Raw genomic sequence first — 18,823 nt, 5'->3', positions numbered from 1 at the left:
CCTGAAGACTTTATTGGCCAGTGAGATGTTATTGTTTGTGTGCGTTTGTGTGTGCGAATGCGCAGATCCCCTTTATAATTTTATAATCAAATAATGTGTATTTAGAGGCTAATATACTTTAATGTCCAACATGTCAAATAATAATATAATATAATAATTTCTGAATGGAAAAAATATGTCAGTTATACATTCTATAAAATTTAAATAAATTCTAAAATCAAATAAAAAGTAAGTGTATCAAAATGTCACAATACAAACACGCTAGAAAACATTTTTAATAATATTTATTTAAAATAGTTCCATAGACAAGTTATATTTGAAAATATCTGAATGCTGAATGTGAACGATTAACCAATCAGAATCAAGTATTCCAGAGAGCTGGGCAATAATTAATTAGGCTATAAACCGTGCTCTAAAGGCAAATGCTGAAACTTCCCAAACATGTATAAAATCGCCTTCTGGTAGGTGATCAAACTTCTCACATTCACCTGATTCAACATTCAGCTGTCTGTAACAGTGTGAAAAGTGTTTACAATAAAACATCATCATTGATGTTGTCTCATCTAATCACAGTAAATCCCAACAAACTACTCAAACACACTATAATAAACACATCATTTACATTAGCATTTTGCTTGAAAGTAGCCTTACTTTGGACTTATTGGACCGCCAATATGTCTGATCTTCAAATGCAAGCATGTCTGATTACCATTCAATGACAGAACATCAGATTGCTTTCATAAATTACATTATATCTGATATATCTGATTGGCAGTGATACTCATTTTTATGCCAAGACTAATTCTTGCCAAGACATGCATAATAGAAACAGTCTCTACAATGTCCTTTCAACCATGAGGTCACAAAATAGTCAGCTCATCCATGAGATTCTCAAATGGGGTCAAGGTGTCACAGTGTGTACTAGGTGTATTATTGGTCAGGTCAGGTCCCGCTCTCTCACGGTGTTCTTTCACAATGCTCCACACCTCCTCTCGAGCTTCCTCCATGTTCTGAGCATACTCAGTCCACCTCAGGAACAGCCCTACCAACAAACCCATAGAGATAATGAGGATCTACACACTAAAAATACCAATAAACCCCAATAACATTATCACACCACAGCTGTAACTTTGTATTTATGTGTGTATTTACTAAATAATCTTGACCTAACCTGTCCATAGTTGTAAGGACTGAGGATGCACCGAAGGCCAAATGGCTAAATCAGTGGGTTCATACAGTGGGTTGAGGTACTGCTTTTCAACATCAGGACTCAGTAGGGATTGAAACAAACAGTGTGTGTTCTCCTTCACTCCTGCAGCACATCTATCCCAGGCAAAAATTTTAAATAAATAAATAAATAATACAGTAGCTATACATACATTACTGCTCAAAAGTCGAGTGTCAGTAATAAAAAAAAAGAAATGACTTTTTTTATTCTAATTGATCAGAAGTGACAATAAAGGTATAGTGCATAATTGAACAGTATAGTGCATAATAATGAGGAGTGTCATAATTGGTGCCCACCTCTCCTGCTCGTTGTTACATAGAAAGGTTCCATAGTTAGAAGCGTAAACCTCTTGTGCCAATCGGAGCAGCAGGGCCTCACTAAACTCCAGTGCCAGAGGAAATTGCCGCCACACCTGCCACACACAGTCAAGCAGCAGCAGGAAGGACGGGCATTCTTGCTTCAGACGGGCATGAGAGTATGCCGAATGAGCACAGCGCTGCTGGAAGGGGTGTCCAGCCTGAGAAACAACAAACATACAATTCATCAACTTTCTGACAATCAGATCTGAGACTATCTTAGGTGTAGTTTATTAGAAAAGTGGCTTTGTTGGCATAATGCATCTGTAACTATTCACAAATTTCACAGATACCTAAGCACAAATGATGTCACACAAACAAACATTCACCTGTATCCAGTCCCTTTCCAGTAGGCCGAGGAAGCCAATGAGAGTTCTAGAGGCCGGGTCTAGGATAAGTTGAGCCACTGAGCTCACCAGCAGAGTGCTGTCTGTCCCTTCAGAGCCATGCACAAGCACAGAGTGACCATCCCTGCAAAAAACAGAGCACAGAAGTGACACAGAAGTGCCAGGAGTGACCACACAAAAATAGACCATATGCCAGAACAATACATCCCAGAGCCATGCATAAGCACAGGATTTAAAAAACAACAGAAAAAATATATATATCTATTTCACACAGTGCTGGGTAGTAACTGATCATATTTCATCTGGATTACGTAACTTTACTTTATTGTTTATTTTTACAGGGACAATGCACAATTAAGAGTAATTGCACCAGAGTTAGCTAACAGCTAATACCAGATTATAAAAATTAAATACTTGTAATCCGATTATATTACGTTTTTTAAAACATTCGTGACTACAGTTAATTTTTAATTGATTACATATTATTGGCAGTAAATCACTCATAGTTTATTGATTCTCACTAATTCTTCTTTTTCAAGTTTTAAATTTTCCTTTCTAAAAAAAGCATATCACTTTTATTCATTCAGAAAGTCTTCTAGTTTTGCGAAATTGTATACACAGACCAGATAATAACATGGAAAATTGAGAGGCCACAAAGAATTTGTTCACTTGATTTACAGAAATCATTTCACTTTCAAGAAGTGTTTTCTCAACATTGCATATCTAATCAACCCCTGACGAACACATTAATTATTATTCGAATAATTACTCAACATGTCATTTCACATATTTCTAAGTCCTTGGAAGGCTTTTATTACTTTAAAATTATTTATTTTAATTTTACATCAACTCATTTAATTAAACTTTATTTCATTAAACTCACAAACCCCCTGCAGTTCCATCATGAACCCTGACGTAATCTAATGTTTAATGCACTTCATGTTGTTGATATATATATATATATATATACAGGTCCTTCTCAAAAAATTAGCATATTGTGATAAAGTTAATTATTTTCCATAATGTAATGATAAAAATTAAACTTTCATATATTTTAGATTCATTGCACACCAACTGAAATATTTCAGGTCTTTTATTGTTTTAATACTGATGATTTTGGCATACAGCTCATGAAAACCCAAAATTCCTGTCTCAAAAAATTAGCATATCATGAAAAGGGTCTGTAAACAAGCTATTAACCTAATCATCTGAATCAACTAATTAACTCTAAACACCTGCAAAAGATTCTTGAGGCTTTTAAAATCTCCCAGCCTGTTTCATTACTCAAAACCGCAATCATGGGTAAGACTGCCGACCTGACTGCTGTCCAGAAGGCCATCATTGACACCCTCAAGCAAGAGGGTAAGACAGAAAGAAATTTCTGAACAAATAGGCTGTTCCCAGAGTGCTGTATCAAGGCACCTCAGTGGGAAGTCTGTGGGAAGGAAAAAGTGTGGCTAAAAACGCTGCACAACGAGAAGAGATGACCGGACCCTGAGGAAGATTATAGAGAAGGACCGATTCCAGACCTTTGGTGACCTGCGGAAGCAGTGGACTGAGTCTGGAGTAGAAACATCCAGAGCCACCGTGCACAGGCGTGTGCAGGAAATGGGCTACAGGTGCCGCATTCCCCAGGTCAAGCCACTTTTGAACCAGAAACAGCGGCAGAAGCGCCTGACCTGGGCTACAGAGAAGCAGCACTGGACTGTTGCTCAGTTTTGCATGTCATTCGGAAATCAAGGTGCCAGAGTCTGGAGGAAGACTGGGGAGAAGGAAATGCCAAAATGCCTGAAGTCCAGTGTCAAGTACCCACAGTCAGTGATGGTCTGGGATGCCATGTCAGCTGCTGGTGTTGGTCCACTGTGTTTTATCAAGGGCAGGGTCAATGCAGCTAGCTATCAGGAGATTTTGGAGCACTTCATGCTTCCATCTGCTGAAAAGCTTTATGGAGATGAAGATTTCATTTTTCAGCACGACCTGCCACCTGCTCACAGTGCCAAAACCACTGGTAAATGGTTTTTACCACTGACCATGGTATTACTGTCCTCAATTGGCCTGCCAACTCTCCTGACCTGAAGCCCATAGAGAATCTGTGGGATATTGTGAAGAGAAAGTTGAGAGACGCAAGACCCAACACTCTGGATGAGCTTAAGGCCGCTATCGAAGCATCCTGGGCCTCCATAACACCTCAGCAGTGCCACAGGCTGATTGCCTCCATGCCACGCCACATTGAAGCAGTCATTTCTGCAAAAGGATTCCCGACCAAGTATTGACTATTGAGTGCATAACTGAACATAATTATTTGAAGGTTGACTTTTTTTTTTGTATTAAAAACACTTCTTTTATTGGTCGGATAAAATATGCTAATTTTTTGAGACAGGAATTTTGGGTTTTCATGAGCTGTATGCCAAAATCATCAGTATTAAAACAGTAAAAGACCTGAAATATTTCAGTTGGTGTGCAATGAATCTAAAATATATGAAAGTTTAATTTTTATCATTACATTATGGAAAATAATGAACTTTATCACAATATGCTAATTTTTTGAGAAGGACCTGTATATATATATATATATATATATATATATATATATATATATATATATATATATATATATATATATATATAATCAATGTTGGGGGAAACCCATTACAAGTAGCTTGAGATACATAATCAGATTACTTTTTCAAGTAACTAGTAAAGTAATGCACTACTTTTAAAATTTACAACAAAATATCCCTGTTACTTTTTAAAATAAGTAACGCAAGTTACTTTGTTTTCATGTATTGACTGACAGCTCTCTTGTCCCAATGTTGAAACAAATCGAAGTGCAGAGGTGTTGTGTGTTAACATGATGGTTATTGTAGTTCTAGACTAAATGTGAGCGTGCATTTACTTGTCTCACTTGCACAAAAAAGATTCAGTATAAATAAATAAATAAATCAGTCAAATGCTAAATCAACTATGCAAACCTCCAATAATTAAAGTTTACATAAAACATATTTATGTGCATTTAATATGACTTTATTGACCAATGTACTTTATATTGACTACTAAAAATGTCTTTATATTTTTAGTTTTTATTGGTCAAGTAATCGTTGAGAGTTGAAAGGTTTACTTGAGCTGCACCCTCTACTGTACACATGTGAATTTGCACTTCTTTCAGTCTGAGGCTAATTATTTCAATTTAGGTGTGAAACGGTCTTTGCATTTGCCCAAATATAGCACTTTTTAAAATAAAACGCCCAAACCAGGGGAGAAAAAGTAACGCAAAAGTAATGAACGCATAACTTTTCTTAAAAATCAACTATTTTTAAGGGAATAACGCAATATTGTAATGCATTACTTTTAAAAGTAGCTTTTATTTATATTACTATAATATTACTAGTACAATGTTATAAAAAGTAATTGGATTATATTACCTAAAATGTGTAATGTAATTGATGTAATTTGGAAACAGTACCAGACAACAACCTACCCAGCACTTTTATAGGCCTACACACACATTTAGAAGTTAAGGGTTAGTAAAGTTATAATGTTACAAAAGATTTCTATTTTAAATAAATAAAGTTCTTTCGAACTTTCTATTTATCAGAGAACCCTGAAAAATGTTTTATTTCTGTTTCCGCAAAAATATTAAGTGGCACAACTGTTTTCAACATTGATAATAATTAGAAATGATTCTAGCGCAGCAAATCAGCATATTAAAATGATTTCTGAAATTCAGCTTTGCCATTACAAGAATAAATTAAGAAACAAATGAATAAATATGCTTGTCCACCATAACTGACATCAAAAACATTAAAACATACAATTCCTAATATATATGTATCAGTAAGTTACACAAAGGCAGTGGATAAAATAATAATAAAGAGAATGTAAAAAGCAAACCACAATAATAGTTAAAGGTACAATAAAGAGAATGACATTTTTCTATTAGAAATTAATAATAGAGCCAGTACACAGACAATCAGTGTTAAACAAAGTTATAATAAAACTGCAATTTTATGTTTTAAGCACAAATGGTGACAGAGAGCCCAGCATTTTGTAGTGTCCCTAAAAGACCAAAGTAATAGATCTTCCCACCTCTCCACACACTCTACCACCAGTCCTGCAGTGGACAGCGCACTGTGAACATGAGAAAGCCATTTGGAGTTCTCCAGTTTACTGAGCCAGCGGTCCACACTGTGAGACGGGTCACTACACGCTTCCACCAGCTTAATAAGACTCTCCTGCAGAACCTTACCCCTGTAAACACACACGATGACATGCAAAATCAAAGTCAAAGCCAGATCTATTTCAAAGTCAAATGTGTTACAATATCAGACAATTAAAAATTACTTGTAATATTCCCTCTCACCTTTCATGGTGTCTATGGATTCTTTTCCAGTGGCTATAACAGGATTTAGACTCAAAACCTCCTCCTGTCATCCGGGCCTGCTGGGCTTGCTGGGTAGAACGCAGGTCAATGATGTAACCCAACACTGACCCATCAATCACAGCCTGGAGAAGGAGCTCATCCTCCTTACATCTCTTCCTATTGGCTCCTGTCAAGGGCTGGCTACTTCGCATGATCACCTAGGCAATGGATGCAAATAGCTTTTACTTTGTATGAATTTATTAGCCTACAAAACTTAAAATTGAGCTGTATGAAGCAGATTTCTTTGGTGAAAAATTATTTAATGCTGGAAACAATGTTACACCTTTGTACAGTTTTATGGTTGTACTGTTCTTTCACACCAATACCATGTTACATACACTTATATTTGAGACATGGTCGTAGCCAGCTATGAGGTCACCGAGGTCCGGACCTCTGTTCAAATTTAAAGTTCTCTGAATGACTAATTACAACTCTGTGAGGGACTGCATGTTTAATTCAGTTTAGTTGGATTTTTACAGTTTGCTAGATTGTTTAGTCCCAATAGTGAGAAAATTACGGGGAGGGATTCATGTCGCTGCGAGAAGCTGGCAGAGTGAACAGGGCTTGCTTGAGAGAGAATTATGAGTGAGGGCACAGATGCAGCCTCTGTTGTGTTGCCAGATCCAGTTATTATAAGGTTCTTTAGACTTGTTTTATTTCATTTACACCACTTTATTCCCTTAAATGCACCACAAATACCTCAAAATTTTCACCAATCATTATTACATATTTGGGTCTTTAATGACCCACATCTATATCTAACGTGGATGGATATCTAACTGTCACGATAATATAAAACTCTCCTGATATGGAATTACAGAAGAATAAATTAAAGCATATTTTGATACCTTTTGGATCTTGGAAGGGTTCAGTTTGAGCAGATGTTTCATACCATCATCACTGTCCTCGTCAGAGCTCATTTCCCAGTACATTTAGCATCTGGCTCATATTCGCGATCTCAAACATATTCTCAAAACTATCATTTTCAACATCTTCAAAATCAATATTTTGATTGCTGACAGTTTCTTCACCCGATCCATCACCAAGTGACAGTGACACTAATAATTGATTGTGTTCAGTACTTGCTCTGCAGTAAATCGCTGAGCCATTTCAAGTTTTGCTGATGATACTTTCTATTCTTTTGTTTTCTGCCTGTGGTAACTATGATTGAAACGTCACTTCAGAGAGAGTTTGAGAGCCAGACATTGCCACTTTATGGAATACAGGTTAATGGCACTTATTCAGTCATCAAAAAATAAATTATTGTTGTGCAGAAAAAATATACCTATACTGTTACACACATTGGGTCGTTAGCGACCCTATACAATTTTTACATAAAAGGAATGGGAAAACAGGGATTCTTTTATAATTAAATATTTTTTCTTGTTATATTGTTTATAATGAATTGATTGTCGAATTCTAAGAAGGTTGATGTTTAATTTTTAAAAAATGAATGAGGAGGAGGGTAGGGAATGATGTCCCGGGTCATTAAAGACCCGAGGTTGCGTTTAAGTGTTAATGTGACATTTTAGGAAGTTAATAAAGTGGGAAGTTGCAAGTTAGGGTTAGTCATATCTTTATTTTATTTCCAAAACACAAGATTTCAGATTATTTTGGGCTTATGTTTTTTGGTAGGGAGAGGGCTGAGCGGGGGTTGTTGTTTTTGCAGCAATATCTGGCAACACTGAATCGACGCCACCACTTAAACGGACAGCAATCAAAAAAGTCCCATGTTAAAAATGCGTGGGGCAGGTTATTGCTGACAGGATACCACATTCATGATATTATCTGTAAGAACCGGTATTAACGCTATCAAAAACAGTAGCATGATAATAACACTAGTACACAGATCTGTAGACAAGTGGGTTAGGTTACAGAATGAAAATATGCCAAATATGCAAACACTTGAGGAAGGTTATGCTATTATATTGCAGTTAACAAAGTTTCACAAAGTCATGCTAAAAACATTCATAGAGCACTAGACAAAGTTCTTATTATTTATCATCCATATAGCAATGCTTATTAAATATATTACAGCAATAATTACTGTTACATGAATAATAAACAAATAATACATTTACCTAGCCTATAGTAAAGTATTAACAAATTGCGATGCAATAAATAAGGTCTTAACAAACAAACAGGACAGAGTGTACCCAAAGTGTAGGATGGCAAAAAGGTTTCGACAAAATACCCTAGAACTCACTACACTCACCATTCCGTTCCTATGGTGACAGTAGGAGAGCACAGGAAATCTGCCGCCCTGTCTGAACCGGGCTGACTGGACCAACTTCTCATCATCCACCTCGCGAGGCACAATGACCGCATGTGGATACGATGGGCATACAGAGTAATCTGAGTTTACTGTACTGACCCTCCACCTGTCCCACTGTTCACACACACACACATGCACATATTATGAACATACACAAGCATGTACATGTATAAAGTTAAATATATATGCATACAAGCTTTATATATTTAAACATATTAGTTATAAATATATTCTTATAAATAAGCAATTTTTATATAATCTAGATACAGCATATAAAATTAAGTGACAAGTTAAAAACACAGTTATTATGATGATACAAATATGATGTCATTCCAAAAGGAGGCGAGAGATAAACATCTACAGCTATGGAAAGAAATGAAGGCCTGTGAAACAGCTGTGAGATGACAATGGGTGATAATGAAAGCTAATGAAACAAACAAGGAATAGTAAATAAAAAATATGCATATAGGTTAAAAACTATTAACCACAGAGAAAGCATACACACTGTTTCCTGCGAATTTAAGTGTCCACATGTCTCACAACTGCTTTTAGTTTCCTGTGGCAAACAAAGTGCTTCCTGTTTGACTTCCTTTCAGGAAACTAAGCAATGGCTTACATTAAATAATGATTTTGAGCATCATTTGTTTGTGTTAGTCTATTTTCTTGTGTTTCTCAAACTGAGGGAATTACAGAATGACATTAACTGGTCTGAAGAAAAGGGAAGTGAAAGTGAAAGAATACAGCTTACCAGTCTTTCTGTTTGTTTGTAATATTTCTCTGTTGAGGACAGGCCCCACGGGCCATGCAGAGTAAGCTGTGACGGTCTATAGAAAAAGGGATACATCTCTGTCACACTTTCCAGAGCCGAGAGAGCCTACAGAGACATGAGACAATATCAGAGTCAACTCTCATTAAAGATGGGGCAGTTTGATCTCAACATTTATTTTACTGCCAGTGTCTAGAGTGAAGATTGGCTTCTTCTTTCAGAATATATGCTTGATGTCATCTTAAGTCATCTTTAAAAGTATGAATGGCAACTTGCAATGACCCATAGTATTTAGGATTTTTCAGGATGCTTTACTGACGAGAGGAAAATATATTACAGATTTTCTCAATATATTCATTTTTAATTTATCGGTATCTGCCAATATTGGATATTTAATTGTGCATGGTAATTTCCCTCAAATTTTACCTTTAGATAAAACCTTTGCCATCATCTAATACTAATTCAAAGTGAATCATTAAAAACACTAATAATATTGTAACACTTCTAAATGTACGCTTTCGCAAATTTCAGATTGAATCTTCATTTTTCAGACTGCACATTATGTTATGATGCCTAAATTTACTTTTTAGTATTATTTAGACAAAATAGTACAAAGTTTTATATTGGGCAACACTTATCAGCCATAACATGAAAAGCAGAAATTTAATATAGGTGCAATCCTAATTTTATTGTATTAGTGTATTATTGCTGTTCGCAAAGTTGAATTACAAGTCAGACACCTCTCTTCAATCAAACTGCTTGATTTGAGGTTTAATTTATGTTCGTAGCACAAATAGTTGGGGACAAGTTGTGCATTTAATACTTAGGGAGGGTTAGGGGGTTTGTTCGAATGTACATTCAAAAGTTTGGGGTCAGTATGAATTTTTTTTTATCAAATAAATGCAGCGTTGGTAAACATAGGAGACTTCTTTTAAATACTTTAAAAATTCTTTACAAAACAGACACCAAACTTTTGACCAGTAGAGTACCTATTCCTAAAAATGAGCAATATTCATAATCCCTGTCGCAAGCGTGAGTAGTGAGAACAATATTAATACCTCTATAGAACTGGCTATGTTCAGACATTCCTCCATTCCAGGAATTTCCAACTGAAGAACAAGCAGGTCCTTACATTTAATGGTGATAGTACCAGAGGATCCCACAACCCTGTATTAGACACATACAAACACCCCCACACACATTTTTAAGAAAATACTCACATTCTCAAATTCCAGACAATCATTCCCATTGGGACCTCAGAAGAGACAGAAGCAGGAAGCAAAAACAAGCCATGTGCGTAAGGCTAGCAGAGAGACACTGAGATAAATAGATAAGTATGACTGAGCTCTAAATAGAACTTTAATAGAATGTAAGCTAGTTCCTCTCCGTATCTGGACATTAGATTACAAACATAAATATAGGCCTATATTACAGAAAAAGCTGCTTTCATGTATTCAAAACACAAAAGGCATGTCAGAGTGATATGATCTTTTGCGTAAATGCTCATTGCGAAGCACAAAAGATCTTGCAAAATATGTTTATTCTGTTCTCCTCCCTGCCATAAGCTAAGAACACATTGCCAGCGCAGCTCATTTTAGAAGTTGCCTTATGCTGAAACGAGATGCTGCCCACGGCTCTCCTCATTTTTAACATCACTGTATTAAATTAACAGCAGATCCCAGATCAGAATAAAACAGCAGCTTCAATGAGCAATGAAAGTCCACAAATCAAACATTGGGCCAGCTTTAGAAGTGTACCTGGGGTATCCGAAAAGATTCTCGACACTGACACGCAGGAAAAGTGATGGGTTATATTAGAGGAAGAGAGAATTAAGAGTTTAATTTTACAGAAGCAGGTCACTTCAGGGATTAAACACACACACAATTTGCTAACCTTATCTGTAATCATGAACCAAATGCGATTCAAAGAGTATATTTGCAAGTAATAATGAGAATATGAATTATGCATTTACAAAGGATAGGCATATTATTAATTTAGGCTACATAGGCCTACATGAAAAAAAATCCTGGTCAAATAAAAGTGTTTAATATGGCAACATTGAACAATAAATAAAGTCAAAATATTACTTAACATAACTGAATCAACTTAAATATATTTGATTACACCAATAAAACGAAATTGAAATACCAGCAACCCAATTTAGGCTGGTTTATGATGGGGGTCATAAACCAGCCTAAATACCCCCCCCCCCCCCCCCCCCCCCCAGCAGGGAAAAATCTCCAGCTGATGAACATCTGCCCACCTTTTCTCAGTGGAATCGATGTTTCTGAGGAGAATGAGAAGTTGCCAGGAATCTTCATCCTTTCTGTCTGAGAATAGAATGTGGTGGCTGGTAACGCACAGGGTTCCTCTGAGCGCTGAATGGAAAGGTCTTCTCAGGGTAACATCTTCAACATTAGCCGTCTTAATGTGCTCCGACAACTCCATTTCACAATGACAACAACCACCATCTGGTACTTCTCGAGTTTAGAAAGCTGGTGGGCGAGCCACTACTTCGGTCTCAGTTTTCCGCAAATGTTTTAAGGCAGTCCTTTACAAAACTGTGTCCCACCTCTTGATGGTAATGTAGCCTGTAATAAAACTTACCGGCATTTGGCAAATATGAATTGCCACTAATCGATAGTGCGCGAGCAGCTGGAGGTGTGACTGCTCGCGCGATTCATAAGAGTTTTGTTTGCTTCTCTGCTTTCGTTTCCGTTCATGATGTCCCAGCCGGCCAGCCCTCTTCTCTTTTTGTGATGTTTCTGTTTTTTGTTGTGACTGTTTTTTGCCCGTAATCACTCTTCCTGCCATAACTTGTTAAGTAGAATTTGGTACAGTTTTTAGTTAACTTACAACTGAGATCCTTGAGAGATGCTGATGGTGATGATGATGATGATGGTGGTGGTGGTAGTAACAGAAAAAAAAAATTGACAAGGAGAGGGCATAAGCTACAGCCAATAAATTAAGAAAGACTTAAAAAATAAAATACTTAAGTTACACTGACTATGCTATATTAGTCCAACAAAAATGTTTGCAAAAAGAAGTGACAAAAATGCTGAATGAAGTGTCATTTCAAGTCAACATTAGTCACTGTGCATCTTGACTGGAAATGACACTTCGTTTAGCATTTTTGTCACTTATTTTTGCAAACATTTTTGTTGGACTAATATAGCATAGTCTGTGTAACTTAGGTATTTAAAAAAAAATGGAGTATGGTTTAGAGAAACCTTTTTGCATTGTTTTGCTGTTATTACTGTAAAGCTGCTTTAAAACAATCTATTGTAAAAAAAAAAAAAAGCCCTATATAAATAAAGGTGACTTCACTTGACATCTAAAATAACTTGATTCAAATGAAACGTGGGATCTTTCTCTTTTTTCGTCAGTATTGAACCTGTTTTTACTTTTTAAAAGTAATTTGAACATTTGGTTTACATTTATTGATGTAAGTCTTGCGAGGGACCTCCTCTCTAATAGGCCTATATAGCTACAGGTAGCATATTCGTGTATAAAGATCAATTTATTCTGTGAAAAAATATATCCCTTTACTCCCTCTAATTGTATGTAAGTGTGAACTCGAAATATAATTAATGTGTGATTATCAAACTTTATTGTTGTTGTTGTTGTTGTTAATAATATTAAATAATAATTATAATAAAAAATAAATATTATATCTAAATATTTTCATCTTTTTTTACACAATTTGTTTCTGAACTACTAAGCCTTTGCTGCTCTCTGGGGGTCCCGGCCGGGAGCCCACAAACAGGCCTGCCGTTCAGAATAATAAATTATATCTGAATGATTCTTTTTTAGCTAAATAGATTCTCGCTGCAATTCCTCAACATTAGCAGAAGATGGAGACATTCTCTTCTCTTATAAAACAGTTGCAAAGAAAAGACTGTGACAAAAAACAAAAAACAGTTGACAAAAAAGTTTGGTGCAGTCGCTATGACTAGTTGATATATAAAGTATGAGAGAGCTTTGGGCCACAAGATAGGCCTACATCAGTTAAATATTTACTGTCATTTCTTAGTTGCCTTTGTGAAATCATATTGTTTGATGAAAACGGTCTGTCCTGGAAAATAACACTTGTTTCACTTTAGTCTATGTGATTTATTTGTGAGGTGTGTGAGAAGCTGTTTAGCTACTATAGGTTTTAAGGGAGCCAGTGACCCTGTGCCATAGTTTCACATGGGAACACGAAATGTTGCACACGGCCGCAACATAGCCTACAACTTCAGACTGTCTAAAGTTCTCAGATTAAACACTGATCATGACATTAGGCTGCAGAACATGGGCGGTCACTTTTCTGTCTATATAAACATGAGCTCAGCACACCTCTTGAGATTAATCACTCGTGCACATGATCAGGCACAGTACACATGTCTGAACAGTCACAAGTCACAGTCTCGCCCAGCTGGAATGAAAGCAGCTCAGTGATGGAGTTCAGAGAGCTGGGAGCAGACGAGAGCTCCGAGGGAAATGTGGAGGATCTGGATAGTGTGAAAGCCCTGACAGAGAAACTCAAACTCCAAACGCGCAGACCGTCGTACTTCGAATGGAAGGAGCGACTGGAGGCTCACCCGTGGATTGATGCTACACAGAGTTCAAATGTCAGCAGCCCAGGATCTGTGGAAGAGGACACCCAGCCACCCGACATATGGAAAGATGGGATGCCTTTTAAAAATATATGCGGCTTTGATACTATAGACGACGCGTTACAGTGGCTCAGAAACGAACTGGTATTGTATTTATATTTCATAAGCTTTATTTATTTTTTAATTTTGACTAAATTTGGTATGGTCATACCTTTAGGCTATACTCTGTCTGTCTATCTATCTATCTATCTATCTACAAAAATATTAAGGCACATGTAACGCTGGAGCAGTGGCAGCTGAAAATTCAGCTTTGATATCACAGGAGGAAAATTACATTTTCAAAATATATTAAAATAAAAACAGTTATTTTAAGTTGAAATAATATTATTTCAGAATATTGCTGTTTTTTTATTATATTTTATATTATGTGATATAATATAAATATTTTTGATCAAATAAATTCAGACTTGTTGAGCATCTTTAAAAAAAAATCGTATCGACCCCAAACATTTGAACAGTAGTGTATGAAAATGCCAAATTACTTATGTTAAATAAGTAGATATAAATAATACATTATAACAGTTAAGCAGGCAATTTGATTAGGCTAATAAGCCAGGCTGCTGTGAAGTGAGACATGTCAACTGATATTGAAATATTCGGCATATACAACACAGTGACATGACTCTTGTCTCTTGGCATATTACAATTAAATGCCACATGGTGCAGAAACTTGAGTGGGTGTTCCACAGAAAGGTGTACACAATTCCCTGCATGTGTGACTGCTGTTCTGAATCATTTAATATACTGCTGGTTAGCAAAGTATCTGGTTTCACCTGTAGTCCACCGCGATGTATAAGCTATAAAATCACATTCTCTCTCTCTCTCTCTCTCTCTCTCTCTCTCTCTCTCTCTCTCTCTCTCTCTCTCTCTCTCACACACACATTTTTTTTTCTCAGAGGGAGATGCAGATGCAGGATAACCGTCTTGCACGGCAGTTGATTCGCTTACGGGTGGAGATCCACAGGCTGAAGGTGGAACAGGTGTGTCACCGTCACAAAGAGATGTTGGATGACGCCACGTTTGAGCTGGAGGAGTGCGAGGAGGACTCAGACCTGCTGTGTGACATCCCCATGAAAGCCGCCTTCACTCTTTCCACAACTCTCAAACATATTGGTCTCACTAAAATGAACCTCAACTCCAGACGATTCTCACTCTGTTGAGAGGCTGTGGGCGACGAGAGATGCCCCTCAAGAAAACTCAATGCAGAACTTTTAATGTATTACTGACACTGGAAGCCAAAGTTTTATTTCATCAAATTTGGAATATAATCATAATAATAAAAACGATTTTTTCTTCAAATCACTTGAACTTTTTTAAACGAGAAAGTCCTCAGAGTTGGGAAAGAGTTTATAGTTACATTTGAATATATCTGAACTGATCTGAGAATCAGGAGGAATCAGCTTAAGTGTCAAAAAGCGTGTGATTGGCTCAGCCTCCAATGTTCCTGGCGGCTCAGGGGACAAAACACTCTCCCGCCGGCTTGGCTGTGATCCCGAGCTACAGCTTCACAGGAAGTGTGAGTTTGTGTTCAGGCATTTTGTCACCTCGTGTATTAAAACCTAAAAATAACACACTCTAAGGCTCAGAGCTGCAGCAAGTAAAAAGCTGTTCGGTGGTTGGTCTATCATAAGTTTTTTGCTTGATGTTCGAGAATGTTGTGCTTGGGAAACTCTCATTTACACAGTAAGGTTACTAGATTTAAATGAGTTTAGTGTTCTTTGTACTTCCACAGAACCCATTAAAGTTCAGTTTACTTTATTACAAGGACTGGAAATATAGCACTACTTTTGTGCATATACTGTAAGTGCTAAAAGCTTCATGATCAAAACAAATCAGAGAGGACCTTTACAAATATCATCTTGGGACTGAATGTGTGTTCACAATAAAAAAAATTATATATATATATGAAATTAATACTTATATTCAGCAAAGATGCATTAAATTGATCAAAAGTGGAAGAAAGGGCTTTTACATTGTAATAGTATTTCAGTTTTATATATTTACTATATTTTCTGAATTTCTGATCGAAAGAAATGCAGCCTTCACTCTAAAAATTCTGGGTTGTTTCAACCCAAGTTTGGGTCAGATATGAACGAACCCAACCATTGGGTTCAAAATTTTAATTAAAAAATTAAAATTGACCAAACCATTTGTGACCCAAGCATTTTTTTAGTGTTGGTTAGAATAAGAGACTTAATTTGAAAACATAAAAAAATCTTACAGACTTGTAACTTACAACTTACAGACTTACAAACCTTTGAACAGTAAGGTATGTTTTTTGGTTAATCAAATGTTTGATGTACAAACTAAAAATGCTTTAAAAGTTGCCTGAAATTAAGAAAGATTCCTTAAAATTAATTTGAAGAGATATTGTGATATAATCTATCCATCCTTATTGAGAAAAACATCCTTCACTGTAACTCATTCACTATAATGAACATTTATAAATCTTTTGAACATTATTGTTGCTTTAAATTTGTAAATAAATGTATATTTGTAAATACATGCATTTAAAATCTTCAAATTTTTTTATTGTGTTGATTTATCAATTTGTGTAATTATCCAAACAGTTTCGTGCAGTTCTTATCGCCTCTGCCTTCTTGCACATCCTGACAAGAATACACTCAGAGAGTTTTTATGCAGTGTTGTCACAGGAATGAATATAGATGGTATTTCTCAGACAAGGCCCTAACCCTAACCCTAACAATGGACCAATTGGTTTATTGATTGAAACTGTAGTGACAGGACTGGTTGTCAGAAGGAGCCATGTGACTGCCAAGAAATGATCTCATGCTAGATAAATACATGGAGAGAGAGAGAGAGAGAGAGAGAGAGAGAGAGAGAGAGAGAGAGAGAGAGAGAGAGAGAGAGAGAGAGAGAGAGAGAGAGAGATCTGCTTTTTTCCCTAAAGCTGTTCTCAACACTGATATTACAAGTTTTTGTAGTTTATATCTCATAAGGCATTAGGGCAAGTACATTCATTGAAGATCTCACATGAGGGTTACTCCTTTGAACAGAAACATGAACTATTTTTGTCACCTGAGAAGACACAAAAAGTGGTTAGTTGTGTTCCACAAACAGATTCCCTCGAGGCCTAGAATAGAAAACAAACACTATACCATGAAAATGCCATTATGCTTTGTAGAGTTTAAATGAAACCATCATGATAACCTACCTAAGCTTACTTTTATTTGACATGAATTAAAAATGTTGGATTGTTTTGTTACATATATAGACTACCTGCATATAGAGTGAATAATTTCCTGCAAAGAAAATTGGTTGATATTCATAAAGCATGGCCTGCAAAATCCTGCTATAACAAGTTTTTCAAAAGTTTTAAGGCCATGGACCGCCAAATATGATACTCCCCTTGTGAGGGACCCCTTTTCTAACAAAGCCAAAAATAAATGATTGAAATATTATCTGAAAAAACTTATTTACTTTATGTTTTTAAGTATTTACATACAATATGTTTTCAACCCAGTATTAGAATATAAATGAAAAATATTCAAATTTATATGCATATATTTATTTGCATAGCTCTATTTTTTTTTGCAAAGCAATATGTATAATAATTTATATTACTTACCATTTTTAACAATTATTATAATAATGATAAAAATTTGATTTAATATTTTTCAAAAGCAGCTTTACAGAAAATAGTAGGCAACCGTACAATTAGTGCGCAAGCTAAAGACAACAATGGCGAAGAAAATCTCCCTAGAAAGAAACAAATAAAATTCTTGAATTATTTTTGAACATGTGTATGTTGCAAGGAAAGTGAAATGAACATCTATCACATGCATATTTGCTTAGTTTAGTTTTTGTGTTAAAACACATCAAATATTTTTAATCTCTTAAATTTTCCACAGATCTTTCAGAACCCCCCTTGTGGTCCCAAGACCCCAGTTTAAAAAGTTTTGGTATGGATTCACAATCTCAAATCATCAAATGAACATTTGCCTCTCACAAGAGATGTAACTGTGAATATGTAACTGTCTGTTAAGATGATCTGCCCCACTCAACATCCCCCCTCCTTCAAACCCCCCTCTTCTCAACCACAAGACCCCCAAAGAATGGAAAAACAATTGTTTCAGTCTTTTACTCAAATTGAGAACCAAAAACTAAACAAGAAATCCAGGATTTGACATACTGTTGCAAAACTGACCCCATATGTGGTTCATTCTCATTGAGTAATAGGCCAATATGATTAATATATTCACTGTATAATATCCCCACCCCCCAACCACAATGAAACACATATTTTTGCTGTGATCAGTGGACTCACCACAAGAAGAACCTGGTCAAACGTTTCAGTCATGTTGAATGACATAAATCACAATAAGTAGAAATTGCAGAGGAGGCTTGGGCGTCAGTGTCTAAATTAAGATGAGTGTTCCTGCAGTAGAAAAGTTAAGAATGTACCTCATTTCCTTTGAATGTTTGGGCTGCGACTTCCTGCAAATGCATGCACTATCTGCAGCCTGTTGCCACAACAAAAGTGTGCGGTCTGCTTGGAGAGAGCGAGAAACAGAGAGAGAGACACCGAATGGGTTTAAGAGAGACAGATAATGAAGAGAGACATGAGATGGGTTAGCATCATCTCCAAGAAGCTGATTGAAAAAAAAGTAAAATTTACTTTAGCTCACAATTATCTTTGCATATTAGTTTATTGCATATACCTGTTGCAAATTGCATATTAGGGCTACTATGTAACAGAGCAACTGATGTTTGATTCAAAGTTTGATTCAAATGGTGCGTAGAATATCAATG

The 18,823-nt window shown here is 36.1% G+C and overlaps 2 protein-coding genes across 3 annotated transcripts; one reads left to right on the top strand and one right to left on the bottom strand.

The window, feature by feature from the left end:
• Positions 1-268: 268 nt before the first annotated feature.
• Positions 269-12,092, bottom strand: LOC143747086 (myotubularin-related protein 9-like). Of its 2 annotated transcripts, XM_077239572.1 has the most exons (11): positions 11,656-12,089; positions 11,150-11,176; positions 10,451-10,559; positions 9,375-9,500; positions 8,567-8,740; positions 6,292-6,509; positions 6,018-6,179; positions 1,914-2,055; positions 1,525-1,745; positions 1,172-1,323; positions 269-1,042 (listed from the first exon to the last, which is right to left on the bottom strand). In XM_077239572.1, exons 1-11 carry the CDS (start codon positions 11,838-11,840, stop codon positions 861-863), a joined length of 1,698 nt encoding a protein of 565 aa, XP_077095687.1. In that variant the 5' UTR covers positions 11,841-12,089; the 3' UTR covers positions 269-860. The 2 variants fall into 2 exon arrangements, with proteins under 2 accessions (XP_077095687.1, XP_077095688.1); XM_077239573.1 differs by lacking the exon at positions 11,150-11,176 and having other exon boundaries at positions 11,656-12,092.
• A 1,640-nt stretch (positions 12,093-13,732) lies between these two features.
• fam167b (family with sequence similarity 167 member B) lies at positions 13,733-15,349 on the top strand. The gene is made up of 2 exons (XM_077239571.1): positions 13,733-14,134; positions 14,947-15,349. Exons 1-2 carry the CDS (start codon positions 13,775-13,777, stop codon positions 15,208-15,210), a joined length of 624 nt encoding a protein of 207 aa, XP_077095686.1. The 5' UTR covers positions 13,733-13,774; the 3' UTR covers positions 15,211-15,349.
• Positions 15,350-18,823: the final 3,474 nt, after the last annotated feature.

This window comes from Siphateles boraxobius, unplaced genomic scaffold (assembly GCF_051911475.1).
Source record: "Siphateles boraxobius isolate OS27281-9 unplaced genomic scaffold, OSU_SipBor_1 22, whole genome shotgun sequence".
NCBI classification, from domain to species: Eukaryota; Metazoa; Chordata; class Actinopteri; order Cypriniformes; family Leuciscidae; genus Siphateles; species Siphateles boraxobius.
Note: the sequence above shows the minus strand (reverse complement) of the source record. Positions and strands in the feature narration are given on the sequence as shown.

Coding starts and splice junctions, on each gene's coding strand:
- fam167b (XM_077239571.1), top strand. CDS start 13,775: ATGTCTGAACAGTCACAAGTCACAGTCTCGCCCAGCTGGAATGAAAGC. Junction 14,135..14,946: donor AGTGGCTCAGAAACGAACTG/GTATTGTATTTA, acceptor TTTTTTTCTCAG/AGGGAGATGCAGATGCAGGA.
- LOC143747086 (XM_077239572.1), bottom strand. CDS start 11,840: ATGGAGTTGTCGGAGCACATTAAGACGGCTAATGTTGAAGATGTTACC. Junction 11,177..11,655: donor ATCGATTCCACTGAGAAAAG/GTGGGCAGATGT, acceptor CCTGCGTGTCAG/TGTCGAGAATCTTTTCGGAT. Junction 9,501..10,450: donor ACATAGCCAGTTCTATAGAG/GTATTAATATTG, acceptor ATGTCTCTGTAG/GCTCTCTCGGCTCTGGAAAG.